This window comes from Amblyraja radiata, chromosome 37 (genome assembly GCF_010909765.2).
Source record: "Amblyraja radiata isolate CabotCenter1 chromosome 37, sAmbRad1.1.pri, whole genome shotgun sequence".
NCBI classification, from domain to species: domain Eukaryota; kingdom Metazoa; phylum Chordata; class Chondrichthyes; order Rajiformes; family Rajidae; genus Amblyraja; species Amblyraja radiata.
The window spans coordinates 12712285-12734940 of NC_045992.1; the positions used below are offsets into that span (position 1 = coordinate 12712285).

A 22656-nucleotide genomic window follows, 5' to 3' on the forward strand; every position below is an offset into this window, starting at 1 on the left:
CAAAAGCCTCTCATAGGTCACTGTCATATCTGCCTCAACCACCGACCCAGGCAACGCCTTCCAGGCACTCACCAGCCTCTGCGTAAAAAGAGTTGCCCCGCACGCACATCATCTTTAATCTTTGCCCTTCAAGCTATGCCCACTGGTATTTGTGGAAAAATGGTTGTGACTCTCTACCCTATCTATGCCTCGCAGAATTGGATATACGACAATCAGGTCGCCTTGCAGCATCCCAGTGTTCCAGAGAAGAAAGAGTACAGGAGTGTTGTTATTGTAATTATTATATCTCTAAATTTTCACTGTTTCAGGGGTTGTGGGGGAAGGCAGTGGTGTGATGAAGGGAGGGGGGGGGAGTTGATGGGAACGCGGGGAGAAGAGATGAAGAGATTGCAGGGACTGTTACTGGGGGATTTAAATTGTTCCCTGATCGAGCATAGTCTCCTGGACTGAAATAGTCCCTCACAATGTTATCAGGAAATATGATATCCAGGATAGAACATGTCTAAAAAGTTTTAATGCCAAGCTTTTTCTGGATACTGTCAGTATTTCCCATAACAAGGCAAAACAGGAAAAGCCATTTATGCAATTTCAAATAGAAATAGAATATTCTCTTATTTTCATTTCTGTGACAGTTTTACAAGCAAACATATAGTATCTTAATTGGCTGTATAAAACAAGACCTGTCATCCTGTGTGCTAGACCCCATCGGCACTGAGCACCTGTTTCTGTCTTTTTATTAAACTTCTTCTTCAGAAAGCAGGTTCTTACTAAAACGTTACTATGGCCACCTCTGATTAGTTCGTATTAATCGCGTCACGTCAACTAGAATGGTGCGAAGAATTACAGATCATGCACCACCAATGAATTTAAAGCAATTGCTCTCAGCCCTGTTATCTTGCAGGTTTAACGTGAAGTATGGATTTTGCATGTAAGTCGCATCCCAATGGAGACGCAGTCATATCCAAACTTGAATCGGGCTGCATCGCTTCTTTAGAAACTGATTAGTGTACTTGCCCATGGCCAAGATCAGAACCTCCCTCTAAGTTGCTGCTTTCACAATGATCTGCTGCATTGGCCACTTGGTCATCCTGCTATAGGAAAGATGTTGTCAAGCTGCAAAGAGTGCAGAGAAGATTTACGAGCTAACTGAGGGGGTAGTGGAGGCGGGTACCACGGCGACATTTGGAAGACACTCGGACAGGCACATTGAATGGTGTGAGTTGGGCAAGGGGAGGTTGGATTGGCTCAGTTGGGCAGCTTGGTCAGCATGGACGTTGGGCCAAAGGGTCTGTTTCCTTGACATGGAACTCAAGACTCAATAACTCCAGGCTTCTTGGTTGGCATGGACAGGTTGGACCAAAGTGTTTGGTTCTTCCCTGTATAAGTAATGACTCAGAATATATAGCCAACAGCAGGACAGGAACTCAGGCATTCAGTGGTGATGTTGGAAATGATATGAAATGTGTTCTACAATAGAATATTCACCAGGGTTAGAGGGAATAAAATGGCAGCAAAGAGCAAGCTGTATCAACAGTACTAAACCGACTACCACTGCAAGGACAACAGGCCTTTATGGCCCAGTTAAGACTCTAACATTTATTAACATTTCAGATTTGAAGGTACAAGATAGCACCTAAAATGTGACAACTCGTATACGGACTTAGTGTGGTCTGCTATCTTACACTCTCGTACTTAGTCTGATTGCGACTAATGTATAGTTGGATTGTCACTGAGCTGTATGCAAAAGGAGTTTAGTTGAGAGGAGGAGTAAAGGAGGTTAAGGGTTTCGGCCCGAAACGTCGCCTATTTCCTTCGCTCCATAGATGCTGCTGCACCCGCTGAGTTTCCCCAGCAATTTTGTGTACCTAGGAGTTTAGTTGAGTTTAGCCTAGTTTATAGATACAATGCAGAAACAGGCCCTTCGGCCCACCGAGTCCACGCCGACCACCGATCCCCACATATTAACACTATTCTACACTAGGGACACTGTTGCATATGTACCTAAGCCAATTAACCTACAAACCTGTACGTCTTTGGAATGTGGGAGGAAACGGAAGATCTTGGAGAAAACCCACGCGGTCACGGGGAGAATGTATAAACTCCGTACAGACAGCACCTGTAGTCAGGATCGAACTCCGGTCTCTAGTGCTGTAAGCACAGTCAGGCAGCAACTCTACCACTGCACCACTGTGCTGCCCATTGTATCAGCTACACATGACAACAAGTACCATTGAAACATTGGGCCATTAAAATGCTCTCAGTAGTGACTCTCAGTCATGTAACAGATTAGGAACAGAACTGTAAATCTGTTAGGTCCATCAAACATGTCAGAGACATTGAGCTCAGCTGCATAGTTTTGGTATATTATGTGTGATGTGAACGTGCAGGGAGATTTCAGCACTTTTTCCAGTCCTGTAATTCTTTTGCTCTGTTCCTCTGTCCTGTCTACTGCAACACAAAGAAACGTCTTAGCCAATGGTTTCTGATGAGAGACTAATTTGGAAAATGTAGTCAAATCTCGGGTTACAAAATAAACGGGATGTCTCAGAAGAGGTGCCTATCTCCCTTAACTACCTCCCGGGGACATATCAGTTACTCACTAATCACTTCCCCAAAGAGTGGCCTGAAATATTGAAAACCGGTGCTGGTTAATTCAGCTGTATTCTGCTAATTGGGAAAGACAAAACTGATATTTAGCTGCCTCGCTCCTTATGCAGTACTGCGAATGTGCAAAGGGGCCTCAACTACATGAGTCACCGGCTCAGGTGCCCCTCAGGCTGATAACTTCCTTTCCCAATCAACAGGCTCTTCAGAGTTTTCTTTTGGAGATAATTTAATTTCCTTCAGGATCCAGGTTTAAATTCTGTTTGAGGGTACAATGTTCAGATCTTCCTGCAAAGAAAAATTAGACGATTTGGCTACTTAATCCTTATTACAACAGGTCTGAACAGGTCTTTTCCCCATCTTCAGCTTCCACTATAGAAGAAGTCACCTTCTTCACCCCTAATTCCGGCAATTGATGACAGCCTTGATGAAGCTTGGTTAGTTAAGTTTAGTTTTGTTTAATTTACTTTAGTTAAGTCTAGTCTAGTCTAGTCTAGTCTAGTCTAGTCTAGTCTATTTTAGTTTAGTTTAGTTTAGTTTAGTTTAGTTTAGTTTAGTTTAGTTTAGTTTAGTTTAGTTTAGTTTAGTTTAGTTTAGTTTAGTTTAGTTTAGAGATACAGCATAGTGAGCATGCTCTTCACCCCGATGAGCTGACCATTAAACTTGGTTATTTTTTACTGGTTCTGACGAAGATCTCAGATTTAAAACATGAATTCAGTTCCTCATTCCACAAGTACTTCCAGACTTGCTGAGTGTTTCGAACACTTTCTGATCTTATTTCAGGTTTCCAGCAGTTACAGTTTTATTTTATTTTCATTGCTTCTCCTTTTCCCTAGCACACTTACCACATGGAGGCGATATAGGCAAAAGGTTTGTAGGGTGCCCTGGGTCGATACATCATAGGTTCTCACAGCTGTTAATGAGGTACCTGGTTAACTGATTAATAATGGCGGTGAAATAGAGGAGAGAGAGAGAGAGAGAGTGGAAGATAACGAGTTATTTTGTGTTATCTCCCCTAACAAACCTCGTTAATCCAAGAACTAGGTTACTGTAACCTGACTGGGCTTGTCCAGCTTAATAGAGATTTCATTTGTCCTGCCTATTTCTTGCCAATAATAATAATAATAATAATAATAATAATAATAATAATAATAATAATAATAATAATAATAATAATAATAATAATAATAATAATAATAATAATAATATATTTTATTGTCATTACACATCAGTGCAACGAGATTTAGTATGCAGCTTCCATCCGATGTCAAAAAAATGAAAAATAAATAAACTGTGCGACGTGACCATCTGAGGGAAACAGTCCAGGGAGGATGGGGGGCACTCAGCAGGGCTGGTTCAGAGCCGCTATAGCTCTGGGAATGAAGCTGTTTCTGAGTCTGGAGGTTCGGGCGTAGAAGGCCTTGTAACGTCTGCCGGAGGGAAGTAGTTCGAATAGTCCATTACAAGGGTGTGAGGAGTCTTTATGGATGCTGACGGCCTTCCTGAGGCACCGTGTGTGGTAGATGCCCTCCAAGGCTGGTAGCTGTGTCCCAATAATCCTCTGCGCTCTGTGGGCGACGCGCTGAAGAGCTCTCCTCTCCGCATCCGTGCAGCTGAGGTACCACACAGAGATGCCATACGTTAATATGCTCTCTGTGGTGCAGCGGTAGAAGATTGTCAGCAGCTGTTGGGGCAGACCAGTCTTTTTTAATGTCCTCAGGAAGAACAGTCATTGCTGTGCCTTCTTGACCAGCGCAGCGGTGTTGGTGGACCATGTGAGGTCCTCTGAAATGTGAGTGCCCAGAAACTTAAAGCTGGACACTCTCTCCACACTGTCCCCGTAGATGGAGATTGGGGCATATTCCTGAAGACCTCCTGAAGTCAATAATCAGCTCCTTGGTCTTGGAGGTGTTTAGTGACAAGTTGTTACGTGCGCACCAGTCCGCCAGGTTCTGCACCTCCGCTCTGTATTTTCATAGAGAGTCAGACAGCATGGAAACAAGATCTTTGGCCCAACTTGCCCATCTCAATCATAATGCCCCATGCCAACCAAGATACTCCGATAGCATTTCTGCATCTTAAGACAATCCTGTTAATTTTTTCCTTTTTTCTTCATTCTTGTGAAGGGTCTTCATCCTGAAAATTGTTAACTGTTTCTCTCACTGCAGATGCTGCCTGACCTGCAGAGAAATTTTCTTTCTTTCGTTGTTTCAATTTAAACTTCTGATCACAAGGAACAAACCTGACCATGGCTTCCCCCATTCCTTCCCTTCAGTAAAATACTCCAGGATCTCCGCAATCTTTCATTTTCTGACCTCTTAGTCAGTCCCCGTTTTTAACCATCTATCAAGATCACCTTTACTCTCTGATTCCTTCAGCCAAATTTCCCCCAGTAAATATCTCATCCATCCCCTCTTATTCTTCTTTCATAATGTTCCTTGAAACATCTCTTGAACGAAGACTTTGGTCTGATACCTCCTCATGTGGCTCACTGTTCAACTGTAAAGATCTCGGATACACCGTCTCTCCCCACCCCTCAGATTAAATCCATACCGTCAAATGTTGGAACCACAGCCAGAAAATGTGTCAATTATCACATTTACTCTGGCAGTCTCAGCTGAGGTCATCCTTTGTCCTTAAATATAGATGACTGCTCAATTCTGCAGGATATTCTTCGATTACTGGTTGCAATTGTTTGCTCCTAAATGGGATGGGGATTATAATTGAATGGGGTTTGTTTAGAATACCATTTAGTATTCTGATAACAAAAGGCCACAAATAAAATTACAATGTTAAATTCTTACAAAATTAAAATTCAAGTTTCTAAATCCACTTGAATCTGGTGGTATTCTTGACAGTTTATTCTTTACACATATCTAACACATGATGTTTTGAACTGAAGAAGGGTCTCGACCTGAAACGTCATCCATTCCTTCTCTCCAGAGATGCTGCCTGTCCCGCTGAGTTACTGCAGCATTTTGTGTCTATCTTCGGAGTAAATCACCATCTGCAGTTTTTTCCTACACATACTATGAAAGGTTTAGAGGGATATGGACCGGTGCAGGCATGTGGGGCCAGTGAAGATGGGGCGGCTGCATTGGAATTAGCGAGTTTAGTTTAGTTTAGTTTGGAGATACAGTGCAGAAACAGGCCCTTCGGCCCACCAAGACCGCCGATCCCTCCACACATTAGCACTATCCTACACAATAGGGATAATTTACAATTTTTACCATAACCAATTAACCTACAAACATGTAATCTTTGGAATGTGGGAGGAAACTGGAGTACCCAGAGAAAACCTATGCGGTCATGTGCCAGAGACTGGTTTCGATCATGACTACTGAGCTGACTGGATGAAGTTTGGACGTTCTCACTGTGACCGCGTGGATATTATCTGCATGCTCCGGTTTCCTCCCACACGCCTAGGGCGTACAGGTTTGAACGGTTTTAAATCTCCTTTGACAATACATCCACATAACTTAACCTTGTTAGAAATTGCACTGGATTCTGGTTATACTAGGTATCTCTTGGAATACGAGGAAGAAGAGTTAGCCTTAAGTATTCAATATAATATCTGCCTTGATGTTGCTATCCTTTCAGAACAATGTCTGATCTTTCTGGTGTAATTCTTAGATATTCTTAGATCCATAGAGTGAATGATCGGCTGGTTCTTTCTCCTGCCTTCTCGATAATATTTTTAAATATTCCTACCTTCTCATTTATATCATGCGGTCACACACAGAGTCATAGAGAGATACAGTATGGAAACAGGCCCTTCAGCCCACCTTGCCCACACCAGCCAACAGCTACACTAGTCCCACCTGCCTGCGCTTGGTCCATATCCCTCCAAACCTGTCCTATCCATGGTACACAAAAATGCTGGGGAAACTCAGCGGGTGCAGCAGCATCTATGGAGCGAAGGAGATAGGCAACGTTTCGGGCCGAAACCCTTCCTCAAGGGTAGTCCTATCCATGTACCAGTCTAACTATTTCTTAAACTTTGGGATTGTCCCAGCCTCAACTACCTCCTCTGCCAGCTTGTTCCATACACCCACCACCCTTTGTGTGAAAAAGTTATCCCTCAAATTTCTATTCAATTTTTTTCCCCCACAATACGTGCCACAATAGGAATAAAAACTCAGATGTTTCTTATGAACTGTAACAAAAACCTTATGTGTGAAGGGCCATAAGAAGCTAAAAGTTATTTTGGCAAATATAAACAGTGACCAACAGTAATCCCAGTCAGTTCAGCAACAAAATATTTCTGGTTCATATTCAAAACAAAAACAGATATCAAAGTACATCAATTAAAACTGCAAGCTTATGTATAGCTTCCTTCATCTATGTACACATCATTTTATATTCTTGCCATACAATGAGTTCCTTCAGCATCTGATCCTCTATCGTACAAAAGTAAATGATCTAGGTTTGAAAGCTCCACAATGGGAGAAGTCATCGTGTCTGCGAGTTGCTTCAATCTGACGCCATTCATACAGGAAATGTTCACATTTAAGGTTAATTCCATTCTCAAATTTCAAAAAGACACAAATGTCTCCATGGCCCAGTGTGCAATCGATTCAGTACCTTCTGAATTCAGTTAACATTCTGTCAGCTTCTATTTTTTTTCTTCATCAGTATGTTAATCCACTCATTATAGATTTTCTGATATCACTTCACCTCAAATACTAGGGGTTCAAAAAGACTTTCTCAGCTTCAAATACCTCTGCACTGGACATCAAAATGACTTACTTGCTTACTGCCTATTATGCCTCCTGGCATGTAGGGCAGCAATGAAGGTCCTCCACTCCTTGTTGATTCCTTCAGTTGCTCTTTGTGTAATATATGCGTTTTGCGAGACATGGTTGTTAGCCCTGTGCTCAACCCCCAACCTGGAGGACCAGTGGATCGCTCTTCGTCTCGCCTCTACCCTTCGACCTGTCCAGCACGGGAGACCCTAACAGGAGATGAATCTCCCGCTGGCATAGCTCTAGGGGTCACTAGAGTCTTTGTATATGGACCAGTCATCAAAACAGTTCAACTGTTTGGCCTGACCAGCATTGATCAACTTATTGTATGGGATCCTCGGTCTTCAGTTTCTGCTTGAAAGGCAGGGATTAGAAGCACAGCCAGGTGGTCAGATTTACCAAAATGCATTAGAGAGGTGAAGTGCTAAGCGAACTCTATCCTGCTGCTTAAATAGTCATTTGCTAAAAACAACTTGCAATAAACTGATTCAAAGGTCTAGATGGATCAAATGTCTAACCTTCTTCTTCTAAGCCCTCTTCAGTCATGGCTGACCATGGGAGTCTCCAGGGTGCTGTTCCCTATATGGAGGATGCCTGTGCGTGACTTTGTTTAACGTGGGGAGACTGGTGCATAGACAGCCACCCCACGGTCCTTGACAGATCTGGGTCAGGATCCAGTGGCATGGAGTCCAATGTCTAAGCAATGAATGGACTAAAGAATTGAGCAGAGTTACTCTGCAGCAGCAGATTATAGTCGTCATTCCAATTGTTGTATGGCAATAATCGACATTCCTTTAACAAAACCTAATGTATGAATGCTGATGACATTTTAAGGATGTGTGCATGCTTTATGCTAAATGCAATTCAAAAAATTGCCTTATCTACTTAAGGGTTATAACAAATATTCCGGTCTGCTTTGTGTTGTCAAGGAGGATTTCTGGATGATTAAAGCAAAAGGCATGTGTCCATGTTCCATTCCACATGAAGCCAACACAAATGTTTTGACCATAAAAAGGCTTCAGTTGTGGAAGTCCTCAATTGATTTCTACTTTCTATAACTTCCAATATAAATATCTGAAATTATTAATATAAAGTGGTTGTGGAAAAATATAGTGCATATTTTTCATTGCCGTTGTTCAAATTAATATCCATAAAATCCACCATTGTGTCATGGGTTTTAATTACATTTTTGTATTAGATCTTCAAATACTTCATTTATCTCCAGTAACATGAGTATCGTTGTACTAAAAGTCCAAATTCGTTGTTTTACCACAATGTTTTTTTTGCCCACGTAATTCACACGGTATTTTGATTACTCATAGAGTGTCTATTCTGAGCCCAAGTGATAAGAGGGAGGTGATATTTTGTGGGAGTGAATTAGGGTTTGTGCAAAGACTCTGAAAGGCATTTATCATTTATAATATGACTGAATAAAGAGTCTGAATGGCTTTTATCATTTATAATATGCCTTGTCTGATATGTAGTTCCATTACAATTGAAGGGATTAAATGTGAGGCCACGCACTTAATATGGGACTGTTGAGAAGTCCCCTGTTTTGCCACCCACTTACGATTATTTTTCCACTCAACGAGCTGATATAACATCTTTTGACTGCTCTTTATTGTATGTGAATGCATTTTGGTAGATGGAATAATAGCTTTTAAATTAACATATAGAGCAATATTAAGCGAGCATACCAACAGATGTAGCCAGTGCATCTAACTGGTCGCTTTATAACTGTTGGTACTCAATCTTTAAAAAGCGGATTCTGATATGTTAATGTTTTATCTTTAGTAACACATCAGTTGCAATATATCAAAACGAAATCCATGTTGATTTCCTCGTTACTTGTAATTCATTAGTAAGTCTGTGGGACTTTTTTCTGTGATGATAACGTCGTAAACGGAAGGCAGCGCCGCTTCCACTTTCTCTGTCATTCTACTGAAGCCAATGATGGGAAAACACTTTTGACACAAAGCAGGCGGCATGCTGCAGAGGCCGTCAAAAATTGTATTGACTAACTGATAATTTGAGAATAAGGTTAAGACTACAATTAAATCCTGATTAGTTGGGGCCCTTTTTGTTCAGCATCCATGGCTTTGAAAACGGGATGACTTGACTCTTGCCCACTAAATAAACTGGTTTACAAATACTGTGCACTGTGTCGATGCAGAAACAATTTGCGGTCTTGAAGGCAGTGGTCTGTTGAAAGTTCTTGTGATGTTTGCAGAGAATTGGCAGCGATGTAGTGGAAGTAATTAGAGGCTGACCCCAGAGCCCAGATTCCAAGTGGCCGGGATGTACATTGTGCTTCCCATTAGTCCAATGTAGTCGTCAACTGTTTACAGAATCTTCATTAACTAAGAGGGTTGCGAGATAAGGGAAACTCAAGCGGGCCATCAATGGCCAAGATAAGACGGCCCATCTGAGCGATGATATTGGTGGAAAGAGAGCAGAGCATAGCGCGCAAGCCAGGCAGAACCGATGTGTTGAATAAGCCACGCTCGCCTCCATTCCTCTTCAGTTCACGGCTAGATATTAACACGGGTATCGAAGGCCGCCGTGAGGAGCAGAAGCAATGACTTGTGTCGCCTGTCTCGCAATCACATTCGCCTTCAGTTTCCTACTTCAAGTCGCAATGTGCAGGCCGCTGAGCGGCTGGGACCAGGAAACCCACGAGGACGGATTGGAGCATTACGAAGACGAAGTCTTCCCAGAGGACCACTCTGGCTTTGATTTCGACGTGTTCTTGGAAAGCGTGAAGGACGAGTTCTTCCGGGGTGTAAACCTGTCCGAGATTCCTTCGCAAGACCCGCTGGAAGCGGAACCCCCGCAGTTCATGATCGACCTGTACAACAAGTTCGCCAGCGACAGCTCTTCCATGCCCTCGTCCAACATTGCCAGGAGCTTCAGAAACGAAGGTAAATAGATCGCACGTCCACACCTTCCAGTCTCCGACTGAAGCCTTGTTTAAACCAGCATCTGCAGTTCCTTCCGACACATCTTTCCTCTGGTTCTTCATTCTTCGTATTCACTGTCACAGTTACAGTTTAGTTTTTTGTCACGTGTACCGAGGTACAGTGTTGCCTGCTATCCAGTCCGCAGAAAGACAATCGAGCCATCCACATTATACATAGCCACAGTAAGGGAACAACGTTTGGTGCAAGGCCATGCCAGCCAAGTCCGCTCAAGGTTAGTCTGAGAGTCACCATTGAGGTTCAGCGCTGCTCTCAGGTTGTGGTGGGATGATTCAGTTGCCTGATAACTGTTGGGAAGAAACCCATAACAGATTTTTGGTCGATTCTATCTCTGAAATGTGCAACCAAATACCTAAATGTCATGGTTTCCACCGGGAGAGATGCAAAGGCGAACCGGCAAGTTGAAGGAGCAAAGGGGATTGGTTTGGATGAATAATTTTGCTTGTAAACCTTGTTCAAACTCTTTAAGAAGGAACCGCAGATGCTGGAAAATCGAAGGTAGACAAAAGTGCTGGAAAAACTCAGCGGGTGCAGCAGCATCTATGGAGCGAAGGAAATAGGCAACGTTTCGGCCCGATAAGTTGCCTATATCCTTCGCTCCATAGATGCTGCTGCACCCGCTGAGTTTCTCCAGTACTTTTGTCTACCTTGTTCAAAATCTACTGCCCTCACCTGCGCCAACCCCTTACTCCCGAGAATACCTGAACAAACTGCACGTGGGTGAAGAGACTTTGAATATATCTGATGTTGAGGGGCGCGGTGTCACTTTTAATTGGGGGGGAGGGGGCGGTTTTGAGGTGCAACAATATATCTAACGGTTGCTAGACACAATCATCTGAAGTAACTCAGCGGGACAGGCAGCATCTCTGGAGAAAAGGAATAGGTGACGTTTCGGGTCCCGTGTCTTCTTAAGACTGATCGTCAGGGGAGAGGGAAACGAGAGATATAGAAGGTACATAGAAGAAATGAATGAGAGATATGAAAAATGCATCGATGATCGAGGAAAGGTAGAGCCCACACGGGTCTATTGTTGGCTGCGGGGTGCGTGATAATGAATTACGCAGACAGTGAAACTTAACAGGACGACAGTGCAACTAGTACGACGACTAGGCTGGGGGAGGGAAGGAGAGTGAAGGGAGGGAATGAAAGTAAGCATGCAGGTACAGCAGGCAGTGAAGAAAGCGAATGGCATGTTGGCCTTTATAACAAGAGGAATCGAATATAGGAGAAAAGAGGTCCTTCTGCAGTTGTACAGAGCCTAGTGAGACCACACCTGGAGTATTGTGTGCAGTTTTGGTCCCCTAATTTGAGGAAGGACATTCTTGCTATTGAGGGAGTGCCGCGTATGTTTACAAGGTTAATTCCCATGATGGCGGGACTGTCATATGCTGAGAGAATGGAGCAGCTGGGCATATACACTCTGGAGTTTAGAAGGATAAGAGGAGATCTCATTGAAACATATAAGATTGTTAAGGGCTTGGACACGCCAGAGGCAGGAAACATGTTCCCGATGTTGGGGGAGTCCAGAACCAGGCGGCCACAGTTTAAGAATAAGGAGTAAGCCATTTAGAACGGAGACGAGGAAACACTTTTTCTCACAGAGAGTGGTGAGTCTGTGGAATTCTGTGCCTCAGAGGATCGTGGAGGCAGGTTCTCCGGATGCTTTCAAGAGAGAGCTAGATAGGGCTCTTAAAAATAGCGGAGTCAGGGGATATGGGGAGAAGGCAGGAACGGGGTACTGATTAGGGATGATCAGCCATGATCACATTGAATGGCGGTGCTGGCTCGAAGGCCTACTCCTGCACCTATTGTCTATTGTCTATTGAAAGAGAGGGGATGCAGGGGTTGAATTTAGAACAACCAATATTCATGTCGCTGAGTTGTAATTAACATTGCTCTCTCTGTCTGTATCCCCCAGATACAACAACGGTGCTCCCGGTGGGAGAACACGGGGCGAGAAGGCACATTCTAGTCTTTAACCTGACCATCCCTCGGCATGAAGTGATCGTGGCGGCCGAGTTGAGACTCTACGCCTTCGTTGCCAGGGACAGGAGGCTATACGAAGGAGTGAACAGGATAGTCCGGGTTCATGACTTGGAGGAGCCGGGGGAGAACTCCATGTCTCTACTGGTTTCCAAACAGATCGCTGGCGAGGACAGCGGTTGGGAAACCTTCGATGTGACCGACGCCGTCAGTCGGTGGGTGAGATCCAACCGGACCACCCACAAGCTTGAAGTTCACATCGAAAGCGCCGAGGAGGGGGACTCGGGGGCGGTGGTCGCGGGGGGCGAGCCCGGCTCGGAGAGCAGGAATGTGCCGTTACTGGTGGTCTTCTCCGACGACCAGAGGCGCGGTCAGGGGGACGAGGTGAAGGAAATGTTGGTGCACGAACAGGACGTAGCGGCCGTGGAGCTGGCGGTCTCCGAAGGCCCGGAATATGACTTGTTCCATCCGCAGACCACTCTCTCCCTGGACTCCACGTCCAGGACCCGCCGAAGCGCCAAAGGGAATTACTGCAAGCGCTCCCCTCTCCACGTGGACTTCACCGAGATCGGCTGGGACTCGTGGATCGTCGCCCCCAAGAATTACGAGGCTTACGAGTGCAGAGGAGTCTGCTACATCCCGCTCACCGACCATGTCACCCCAACAAACCACGCCAAGATCCAGACCTTGGTCAACCACTGGAATCCCGATAAAGCTGCCAAGGCGTGTTGTGTGCCGACCAAACTCGACCCCATCTCCATGCTGTACAAGAACAACGCCGGCGTCACCACTTACAAGTATAAATACGAGGGGATGGTGGTGGCGGAATGTGGCTGCAGATAGTGAGAAATAGACATGTAGACAAACCACACACACACACACACACACACACACACACACACACACACACACACACACACACACACTGCATTACATACACCAAGCGGTAACAACACATATACACCACACAACCACACATACACACTATGCACACAAATCATACATACCACACTACATACACACAACACATATACACAACACAACCACACATACACACTATGCACACAATACATACATACCACACTACACACACACACAACACGTATAGATACCACCCACGTTCAGATACCGAATGCACAATACATATACACACAACACATGTGGACACTATTTACCCAACATGTGTACACACACCACAAGCATAACACATGCACAACACTGCACAACCTATACATATACACCATGAATATTACACATTCACAAGAACTGTACAACTTACACAAGCACACTACAAACATCACACATACACTACCACGTATACACAACAGACACAATACATACACCATATTATATATTTAACACACATACACACTGGACATACATACCACATACCCAACACATGTACAGGATACTGAGTTGGATGATCAGCCATGATCATATTGAATGGCGGTGCAGGCTCGAAGGGCCGAATGGCCTACTCCTGCACCTATTTTCTATGTTTCTATGTACACAGCCATACACACACAATACATACACAGCACATATACACAGAACACACACAAGCGCGCCATATATACAACTCATACACAATACATATACACACAACACACGCGGACACCATTTACCCAACATGTGTACACACACCCCCACAAGCATAACACATGCACAACACTGTTCAACCTACACATATACACCATGAATATTACACATTCACAAGGACTGTACAACTTACACAAGCACACCACAAACATCCACGTATACACAACATACACAATACATACACCATATTATATATTTAACACACATACACACTGGACATACATACCACATACCCAACACATGTACACACAATACATACACAGCACATATACACAGAACAGACACACACGCGCCATATACGCAACTCATACACATACGACTTACACACTACATATATACACATCACACGCAAACAACGCACAGCATACACAACAGAGATGCTGCCTGACCCGCTGAGTTACTCCAGCATTTTATTTCTACCTTCGATTTAAACCAGCATCTGCAGTTCTTTCCTACACAACATACATGAGCCTACTTTTTTGTAAATCTGTACATTTGGGATGCAAATTTATATATTTGTTTATTTAATGACAAGATATGTACAGCTGACCAGCATACATGGTTCAACGCACCTCTTAACGGTAGACCATTGTAAATACTTGCACGGTACATAATTATGATCCAAGTGTAATCCCGTCATGCTTAATAAACTCCACCTTCTCCTTTGAATTCACGATTATAACTTCAACATGTACCGGTTTATTTATATTGTCTGAAGAAGGGTCTCGACCCGAAACGTCATCAATTCCTTTTCTCCAGAGATGCTGCCTGACCCGCTGAGATACTCCAGCTTTTTGTGTCTATCGTCGGTTTAAACCAGCATCTGCAGTTTCTTCCTACACATTATTTAGATTGCTCTGATGTATTGCTGATGCTGCTCAGAGCGCGCTATGTGACAAGGGGTTCCGTGGCCGGCGAGGTCTTTCTGATCTCCAGGTTGCCAAACACTTTAATTTCCCTTTCCCATTCCCGCGCTGACCTTTCTGTCCTAGGCCTCCTCCGTGGTCCGAGTGAGGCAAAAAACGCAAATTAGAGGAACAGCACCTCATATTTGGGCAGCTTACAACCCAGCGGTATGAATATTGATTTCTCCAATTACGATTAACCATTGCATCCCCTCTCTCATCGCCCCCCCCCCCCCCCCCCCAAAGTCGTTGTTTGCTTCAGTCGTCATGTTGAGTCTCATTGTCTGTGACTCGTTTTCACCCAGCTCACACCTAACAGTGGCCTGTTTCCTTCATCATCGTAACTTTTTTGCACATCTTTCATTCATTCTGTTCTATGCCTCTCTACATCACCGTCTATATCTCTCGTTTCCCTTTCCCCTGACTCTGTCTGAAGAAGTGTCTCGACCGGAAAAGGGTCGCCTATTCCTTTTCTCCAGAGATGCCGTCTGTCCCGCTGAGTTACTCTTTGTGAGCTTTTTGTGGTAACACACCACTCTCCCTTTCTCTCTCTCCCTCTCTCTCTCTCTGCATCGTAAGCTGATCAGATAAACGCACATGCCTTCAGTATGCTGAACAGAGACCCGCGGACAATCACATCCTGCGAGCGAATAAATAGTTTATCAAAAAACAGAGAGATAAACTGCCTTGTTCCAGTACGCGCTCGCTGTTAGCAAAGAGAAGAGTCGTGGGGGTCAGAACACAACAGGGCAACGAAATCTCGGCCAAGGACAGTATGTTATGTGGAATCTTTACCCGCCGCTGGGCCCCAGTGTTAGACCGACTCACAGATGTGAGTATAGATGATGCCCCGTAGAAAAGACATCTCTTGTTGTGAGCGCGTTGGTAACATGTAAATGAGTATAGACCCGGTTGGCTAAATGGCAATGGCAGAATGAACCAATAATCACTTCCATGTTAGTAGTAACTCAGCGGGACAGGCAGCATCTCTGGAGAGAAGGAATATGTGACGTTTCCGGTCGAGACCCTTCTTCAGACTGAGAGTCAGGAGAAAGGGAAACGAGAGATATATTGACGGTGATATAGAGAGATATTGAACAAATGAACGAGCAATGTGCAACAAGTAACGATGATCAAGAGAAGATGGAGCCCACAATGATGCGAGTTATAGAGAATTAAACGGGTGGCGTTTCCGTCAGGGCCTTTCTTCAAACTAACTTTGATATTATTAGTCGTATTAGAACACAGAACACAGTCAGTACAGCACAGGAACAGGCCATTCGGCCCACAATGTCTGTGCGTAACATGATGCCAGATTAAATAACGAGAAGCAAATCTCTATAATGAATCTGAACATTTGAGTTATAAGCGTTATTTTAAGTTCAACCAGGTGGCGAATAGTCATCTGTTACGGAGGTGTGCGGCAGATCAACAAGCCCTTCGGCCCACCATGTCCATTCGCAGTCGCATGTACTACCAAATGGGCAGTCCTGCTGTTGCGGATAAACTGGATTCCCCTCCTCCAGTAGCCCTGGACTAAACACATAGTTAATCTACATAAATTCCCGCTTGAACAATGAGAATAAAGGACATTTTCATTCCAGAACTGTATATATTATCCGGAGAATATCATGTAGTTAAGAACGTGATGCCCCCAGAGCGAACACAGAGAGTGGTGAATCTGTGGAATTCTCTGCCACAGAAGGTAGTTGAGGCCAGTTCATTGGCTATATTTAAGAGGGAGTTAGATGTGGCCCTTGTGGCTAAAGGGATCAGGGGGTATGGAGAGAAGGCATGGATGGGATACTGAGTTGAATGACCAGCCATGATCATATCAAATGGCGGTGCAGGCTCGAAGGGCCGAATGGCCTACTCCTGCGCCTATTTTCTATGTTTCTATGTTTCTATGAACGTGACCTGGCGTGAACTGCCGTGGGGGTGAGGTGAGGTGAGGTCGGACCGCGTCCTGTCACTTGTGCTAGCGCCCCACTAGATGCCAACTGCCCATTCATTAGTCTCAGTGAGTGGGGTGAGGAGGGGGGAGGGTGGGGGAGGGGGGGGGGGGGTAGGGTCGCGAATGATGCTCGTAGCCTGGTGGAAATATCTCCCTCCACCCTCCACTCGATGGGGGGGGGGGGGGGGGGGGGGGGGGTAGTGCGAGAAGACGAGGTGCGTTTGCCGAGAGCTCTCGCCGCCGCAAGGCGCCCGGGCAGCCGGACAGCATCTGGTTCACTCGATGCGCACCGTCCCATCTCCTGCTCGGTTCTCGGCTGACCTGAATGGTGGAGAATACCCCGGCTGGCTTTTATCGGGCCTCCTGGATTATAAATCCTGACCTGCAGAGAATAATATAACAGTGGAGCCTCAAACCACTGCTGTTATTTGAAGTGTTGTTAAATTCTATGATCAATTCCATCAGTGAAGTGTAACAAATAGTGCTGGAGCCATTCAGCGGGCCAGGCAGCATCTGCTAGGGGAATGGACAGACAACGTTTCGGGCCGGGGCCCTTCACCTGCTGAGTTCATCCAGCACTTTGTATTTTGCTCAAGACGCCAGCACCTGCAGCTCTTCGTGTCCCGGTGAAACAAGTAGCGGCCCATTTGGTATTGATGCCCGTGGGGAGTTTGGCAGCGTAATGTGTGCGGCGCTGATTACAGTGGAACCAGGTTGGGGAAGACTTAAGAAATCCCAACATGGGTGTAAGGTTGGAAGGAAACTGTCCCGGGATAATAACACTTAGGGAAAGAGGTTGGGGCCAAGTGATAGATAGCTCCATTGAGGAGGGGGGGGGGGGGGGGTGGTAATTGGCAGATGAGTCTGGTGGACACGGATGGGTGGAGATGGTAACCAAGGCTGGCGGTGGAGTGGAGAAGGCAAACGGGTGCAGATGTGGAATCTGATAAGGAAGGATGTTGCCTCTAGTTCAACATTTCATTCTCCATCTTCGGTCATTCGGTTCCACATCTGCACAATTTAGCCTTTTCCACTTTACCTCCAACCTTAGTTAGTAACTCAGCCCATCTCTCACCCACCTAACTCATCCTGCCATCAACCTGTCCCCACCTAAATCCAATTATCACTTGCCAATTTTTGTGCCAGCTCTCCACCTCGCCTTGCTCTACCACCTATCTCCCCTCTACTCCACCAGTCTGAAGAAGGGTTCTGACCTAACCCACTGTGTTCACTTTCCTCCACATGTGCTGCTTGATCCATTGTGTGTTTCAATAGCCTAGTTCCTCCAGCACTTCCGACAATACTCAACAGCACAATTTACTTTGGTTGTGACCTGGAAATAGTGACTTCGGTCCTCGCCCGCTGGGTTAAGCCAAGGTCCATTGCTGCAACAAACATCATTGCAAGGCAAAAACAGACACAAGGTACTGCAGCTAGTGATGTATTTGTGGGTAGTAAACACTGTGGTTTTGCAGAGCAAGTAAGAGGAGGTAAGTGTTGGGTGAATTAAAATGAAGATGTTGATTAACTGAAGAGTCAAGGGGAGAGATGGGTGGGTCTCAAATAGAAGTGTGATACCTGCAATGTGGTGAGATATCCTGATTGCTTCTGTAATGTTGATTGAGAGGATTAATACTAGCATGAACACAAGGATAATTTCTCAGCTTATTTTATCATTCTCTAAAACATTCATCTCTAAAACCAAATCGGAGAGTAGATGGGAGCTCAATTCATTATCACTGCTGGAAGTCCCTAGCACGAGCATCCACACATAACTAAAATACTTGGAATGGATGATGTTTCGGGTCAAGACCTTCCTCATGCAGTCTGAAGAAGGGTCTCGACCCATAATGTTGCCCATTCCTTCTTTCCAGAGATGCTGCCTGTCTCGCAAAGTAACTCCAGCATTTTGTGTCAAACCTTTCTATTTGTTAGTTTCTCTTCAGTTATATTACACTTGCTTTATTTCTGCTTTCCCCATAGCAAGATGAACTGCTGCACGCTATTAAGAATGACCTCTTTTTTTAATCTTGGAGTTCATATATTATTCTATTGATTATTTCCTTAAGCTGACATTCCCTTAAATGGTTTGACTATGATTTTACTGATGCTTACGTCTATATAATATTCAATCATAACCTTAATGCAGAAGACATTGAATAATGACTGGTCAACCTTGTTTTGCAACCATTTGCTACTATATATCTCAAATGTCTGAAGTAATGTAGCCATGGGCCTCTGAGATGGGACATCACTAGTCCCTGGTGTGCAGGGAGTGGGATAACATAGAACTAGATTTAATGGGTGAACGATGGTTGGTGTGGACTCAATGGGCCGAATGCCGTGTTTCCCTGCTATGTCTCTTAACTTCTTCTTCTTCTTGCATATGGCGTGCACAGCCAAAAGTTGTTGGACAACTTGTTCTATTTGATCTTATTTGATTGTGCACGTCGGGTTGATTGCAGTAGTCGAAACAGGGCGGACCACCTGAAGGTTGCAATCTCCCACTCCATCTCTTAACTAAAATTAAAGCAAAGTATAACATGCTGTGATTTAGAAGGTCAAAGTTGAGTGATGTTTTGTGTTGAATGGTACTATTTGCTAATATCCTTCCACACATTTGGAATTCCATACCTATTGGTTCCTGATGATTTTTGACTATGTTCTTACAGTTTGGGTATGCAAATATCAAGCTATATAATTTCATTTTTAGGCGCTTTAAATATATCTAGGCACCAATTAGATGCCTATTTTTATGCTTCCAATGACCAGAACAGAATAACAACACACAATGTGAATAATATTTATATAAATGAGACCAGTTTATTTTTGACTCATTAATTTTGACATTTTAGGAGTGTTACTGAATTTCCTTGAAAAATGCATGGAATGAGTGAGTATAAAATGAGACTAATGTTTGTTTAAACAGATTATTGAACATTGCAAATTCTACGAATAGCCAGTTCAATAAACATAATACTAAAAATAAGTCCTGCAGATTTCCAAAATGAATCCTGGGAAATTATATAAAATGCTGGAAGTTACATCAAAGTAAAGGGAGGTTCAGAAACGTCCGCATTAATAATTTCCTTTTAAAAATTGAGATGTTAAATTTCTGATGTCCAGTATGCAAAATCTCGGGTCTATACACTAAATGACTTTTCTCAGGAGAGTCGCTGCTGTTTGCCTTTGCGCTCCTGCGCTACTGATGGGGGAGAAACTGGACAAAGATCTTATTCATGGGTCCTATCCAATGGCAGTGCTGAAAAGTGCATTTATATGTGGATTTGAAGAAGCCAGAGGTGTGAAATTGTGAAAATGCTTAAATAGCCAGTCCACAATACTGGCCTTGACCAGTCCCCCAATGAAGGCCCAGCCCCTGTGTAATAAAAGCCCAGATCATGAAGACTGTTAGAAAGCAGCAAAGTAAAATGTTGGCCATGTGTCTTTTCTAGACTGGCACACTATAGGTTTAAAACTTTAAGGTATTAATCCATTTTCCTGAAATTGCAAGTCTGTACAATTTCATAAATTCAGGGAGTGTAGTTTAGTTTAGTTTAGTTTAGTTTAGAGATACAGCATGGACACAGGCCCTTTGGCCCACCGTGTCCACGCCGACCAGTGATCCCCACTATCGTTGATCAACACTATCCTACACCCACTTGGGACAATTTACATTTATACCAAGTCAATTAACCTACAAACCTGTACGTCTTTGGAGTGTGATATAGTATCCAAGGCACTAGACTACTGATCTAGATATAATTTCATATCGCAGTCAAATTCATTGTATGCAATTCTGGGTGACACGTTAGTGGAGGTATGTGGTTGCATTAGAGAGGATGTTGAAGAGATTCACCAGCATGTTGTGTAAGAACGAACTGCAGACGCTGGTTTATACCGAAGATAGACTTTAACGTGCTGGAGTAACTCAACAGATCAGGTGGCATCTCTAGAGAAAAAGAATAGGTGATGTTTTGGGTCGGAACTCTTCTTCAGACTGTTGTCTGGTTTGGAGAAGTTTAGTTGTGGGGATTGGATGGGCTAAACTTAGTTTTCCTCGAGTGAAGATGGCTGAGTTGTGAATTAACAGTATATAATATTATCAGAGACATAGATATGGCAGATAGTTAACTCCTTTTCACCTGGTAGAGGTACCAAAATCAGGAGGCCATAGCTTTAAGATGAGGAGTTTTAAAGGCGATTTAAGGCGTGTTTTTTTACATGGAATAAGGTTGGTATCTGGAACTCAATGCCAAAGGAGATGTTAGAACAGATACAATTTCTATAGTTAAGCGACACTTAGGGCACACTGTTGGAATTGGTTTAGAAGGCTCCTAGACAGATTCCAACTAAAATTCTGACCGGCCGACAGAAAGATTTGGAGAAAGTTCAAAGAGAAGCAGAGATAAGGCAGACATGGGAAGAACCACAAAATGGACATAAAGAATAACTGACGGTAAATTATTAAATATAGAAATAACAGAAACTTCAATATACTTTACAATCAATGAAGTGTGGTCAATGAAGTGCTGGGTGTGGTAAATATAGTCACCTACCAGTACATTGCAAAGTCTCGTGGAGTAGGAATGAAGGTGACCAGTTCATCTGATTTGCATCCATGCTGTAATAGTGTGGGGTGGGGAAATATTGACCCAAATATTAAGGTAACTTCCCTGCTCCTCTTTGATTACTTATAGCAAGTCATTTACGCCAATCTGATGAGATGGATCACCATCTGAATGCAGACATTTCTGACAGTACAGAAGTGCACTGAACTGTTGGTCTATTCTATTCTCTAGAATGCGCGTTTAAAGCAACAACATAGACCATTACTGCTACTTCAAGTTTTTTTAATATAATATGACTATTTTGCCTACTTTTAGTCCAGTTTAGTTTAGTGTAGTTTAGTTTAGAGATGCAGCACTGAAACAGGCCCTTCGGCCCACCGAGTCTGCATCGACGAACGATTCCCACACATTAACACAATCTTACACACACTAGGGACAATTTACATTCATACCAAGCCAATTACCCTACATCTATGTCTATACCTATGTCTTTGGAGGGTGGGAGGAAATCGAAGATCTCGGAGAAAACCCACGTGGTCACGGGTAGAATGCATCTGTACAGACAGCACCCATAGTCAGGATCGAACCCGGGTCTCTGGCGCTGCAAGCGTTGTAAGGCAGCAACTCTACCACTGCTCTACTGTGCCACCCCTAATACCCTAATACTTGACCACATATACTGGAGGGAACTATCAACGCCAGACATATCTCTGCGTGGATTGACACAGAGACGCTCAATAATGCCGCATGAATAAACTTTGCCACAATAGTGCCGTGTGAATACCAACTCTAACATCAACCACAACATCACTCCGAGACCAATTAGTCCTTTGGGTGAATGGCTCTTCCAATTCACGCTGCCTTTGGGCTCCCGGGCAGGATACTGTACCATGAAGTTAGTCCTCAGCATGCTAAACGCGACCATTGTGTAGAAATTGCCCAATGTCTTGCCCGCTGTATTCTTCTCGGGATCTCTTGGGATTAATGGCGACAAACTGGCGCAGGTCTTCTGTAAGTCTCAGTAAACACACATTTGAGACAAATTATGTGAGCACTTTCCTGATCCATTTTAATCCACTATGAAAGCAGCTTCCATGCATTATACACCAAAGATGATTCATATCTGGCCATTCAATCACTGAAAATGTCCATAAGAGCAAAAGGAAAAAGGACAGGCATTGGTCATAAGGCCCCTGTGGACTCTTACATAATTTCATTATCTGCTCTTGGGCCCTAACTCCATTTTCCTGCCTGATCATTTATTCCTGAATTTATCTCCAGTAAAATATTTTCTCTGTATCAACCTTGAATGTAGAC

At 44.0% G+C, this 22656-nt stretch overlaps 1 protein-coding gene across 1 annotated transcript; it reads left to right on the forward strand.

Annotated features, from left to right (window-relative positions):
• Window positions 1–9734: 9734 nt before the first annotated feature.
• Window positions 9735–13172, forward strand: gdf2 (growth differentiation factor 2). The gene is made up of 2 exons (XM_033012615.1): window positions 9735–10270; window positions 12246–13172. The coding sequence occupies exons 1-2, from the start codon at window positions 9928–9930 to the stop codon at window positions 13151–13153; spliced, it is 1251 nt and encodes a 416-aa protein (XP_032868506.1). The 5' UTR covers window positions 9735–9927; the 3' UTR covers window positions 13154–13172.
• The last annotated feature ends 9484 nt before the right edge of the window (window positions 13173–22656 follow it).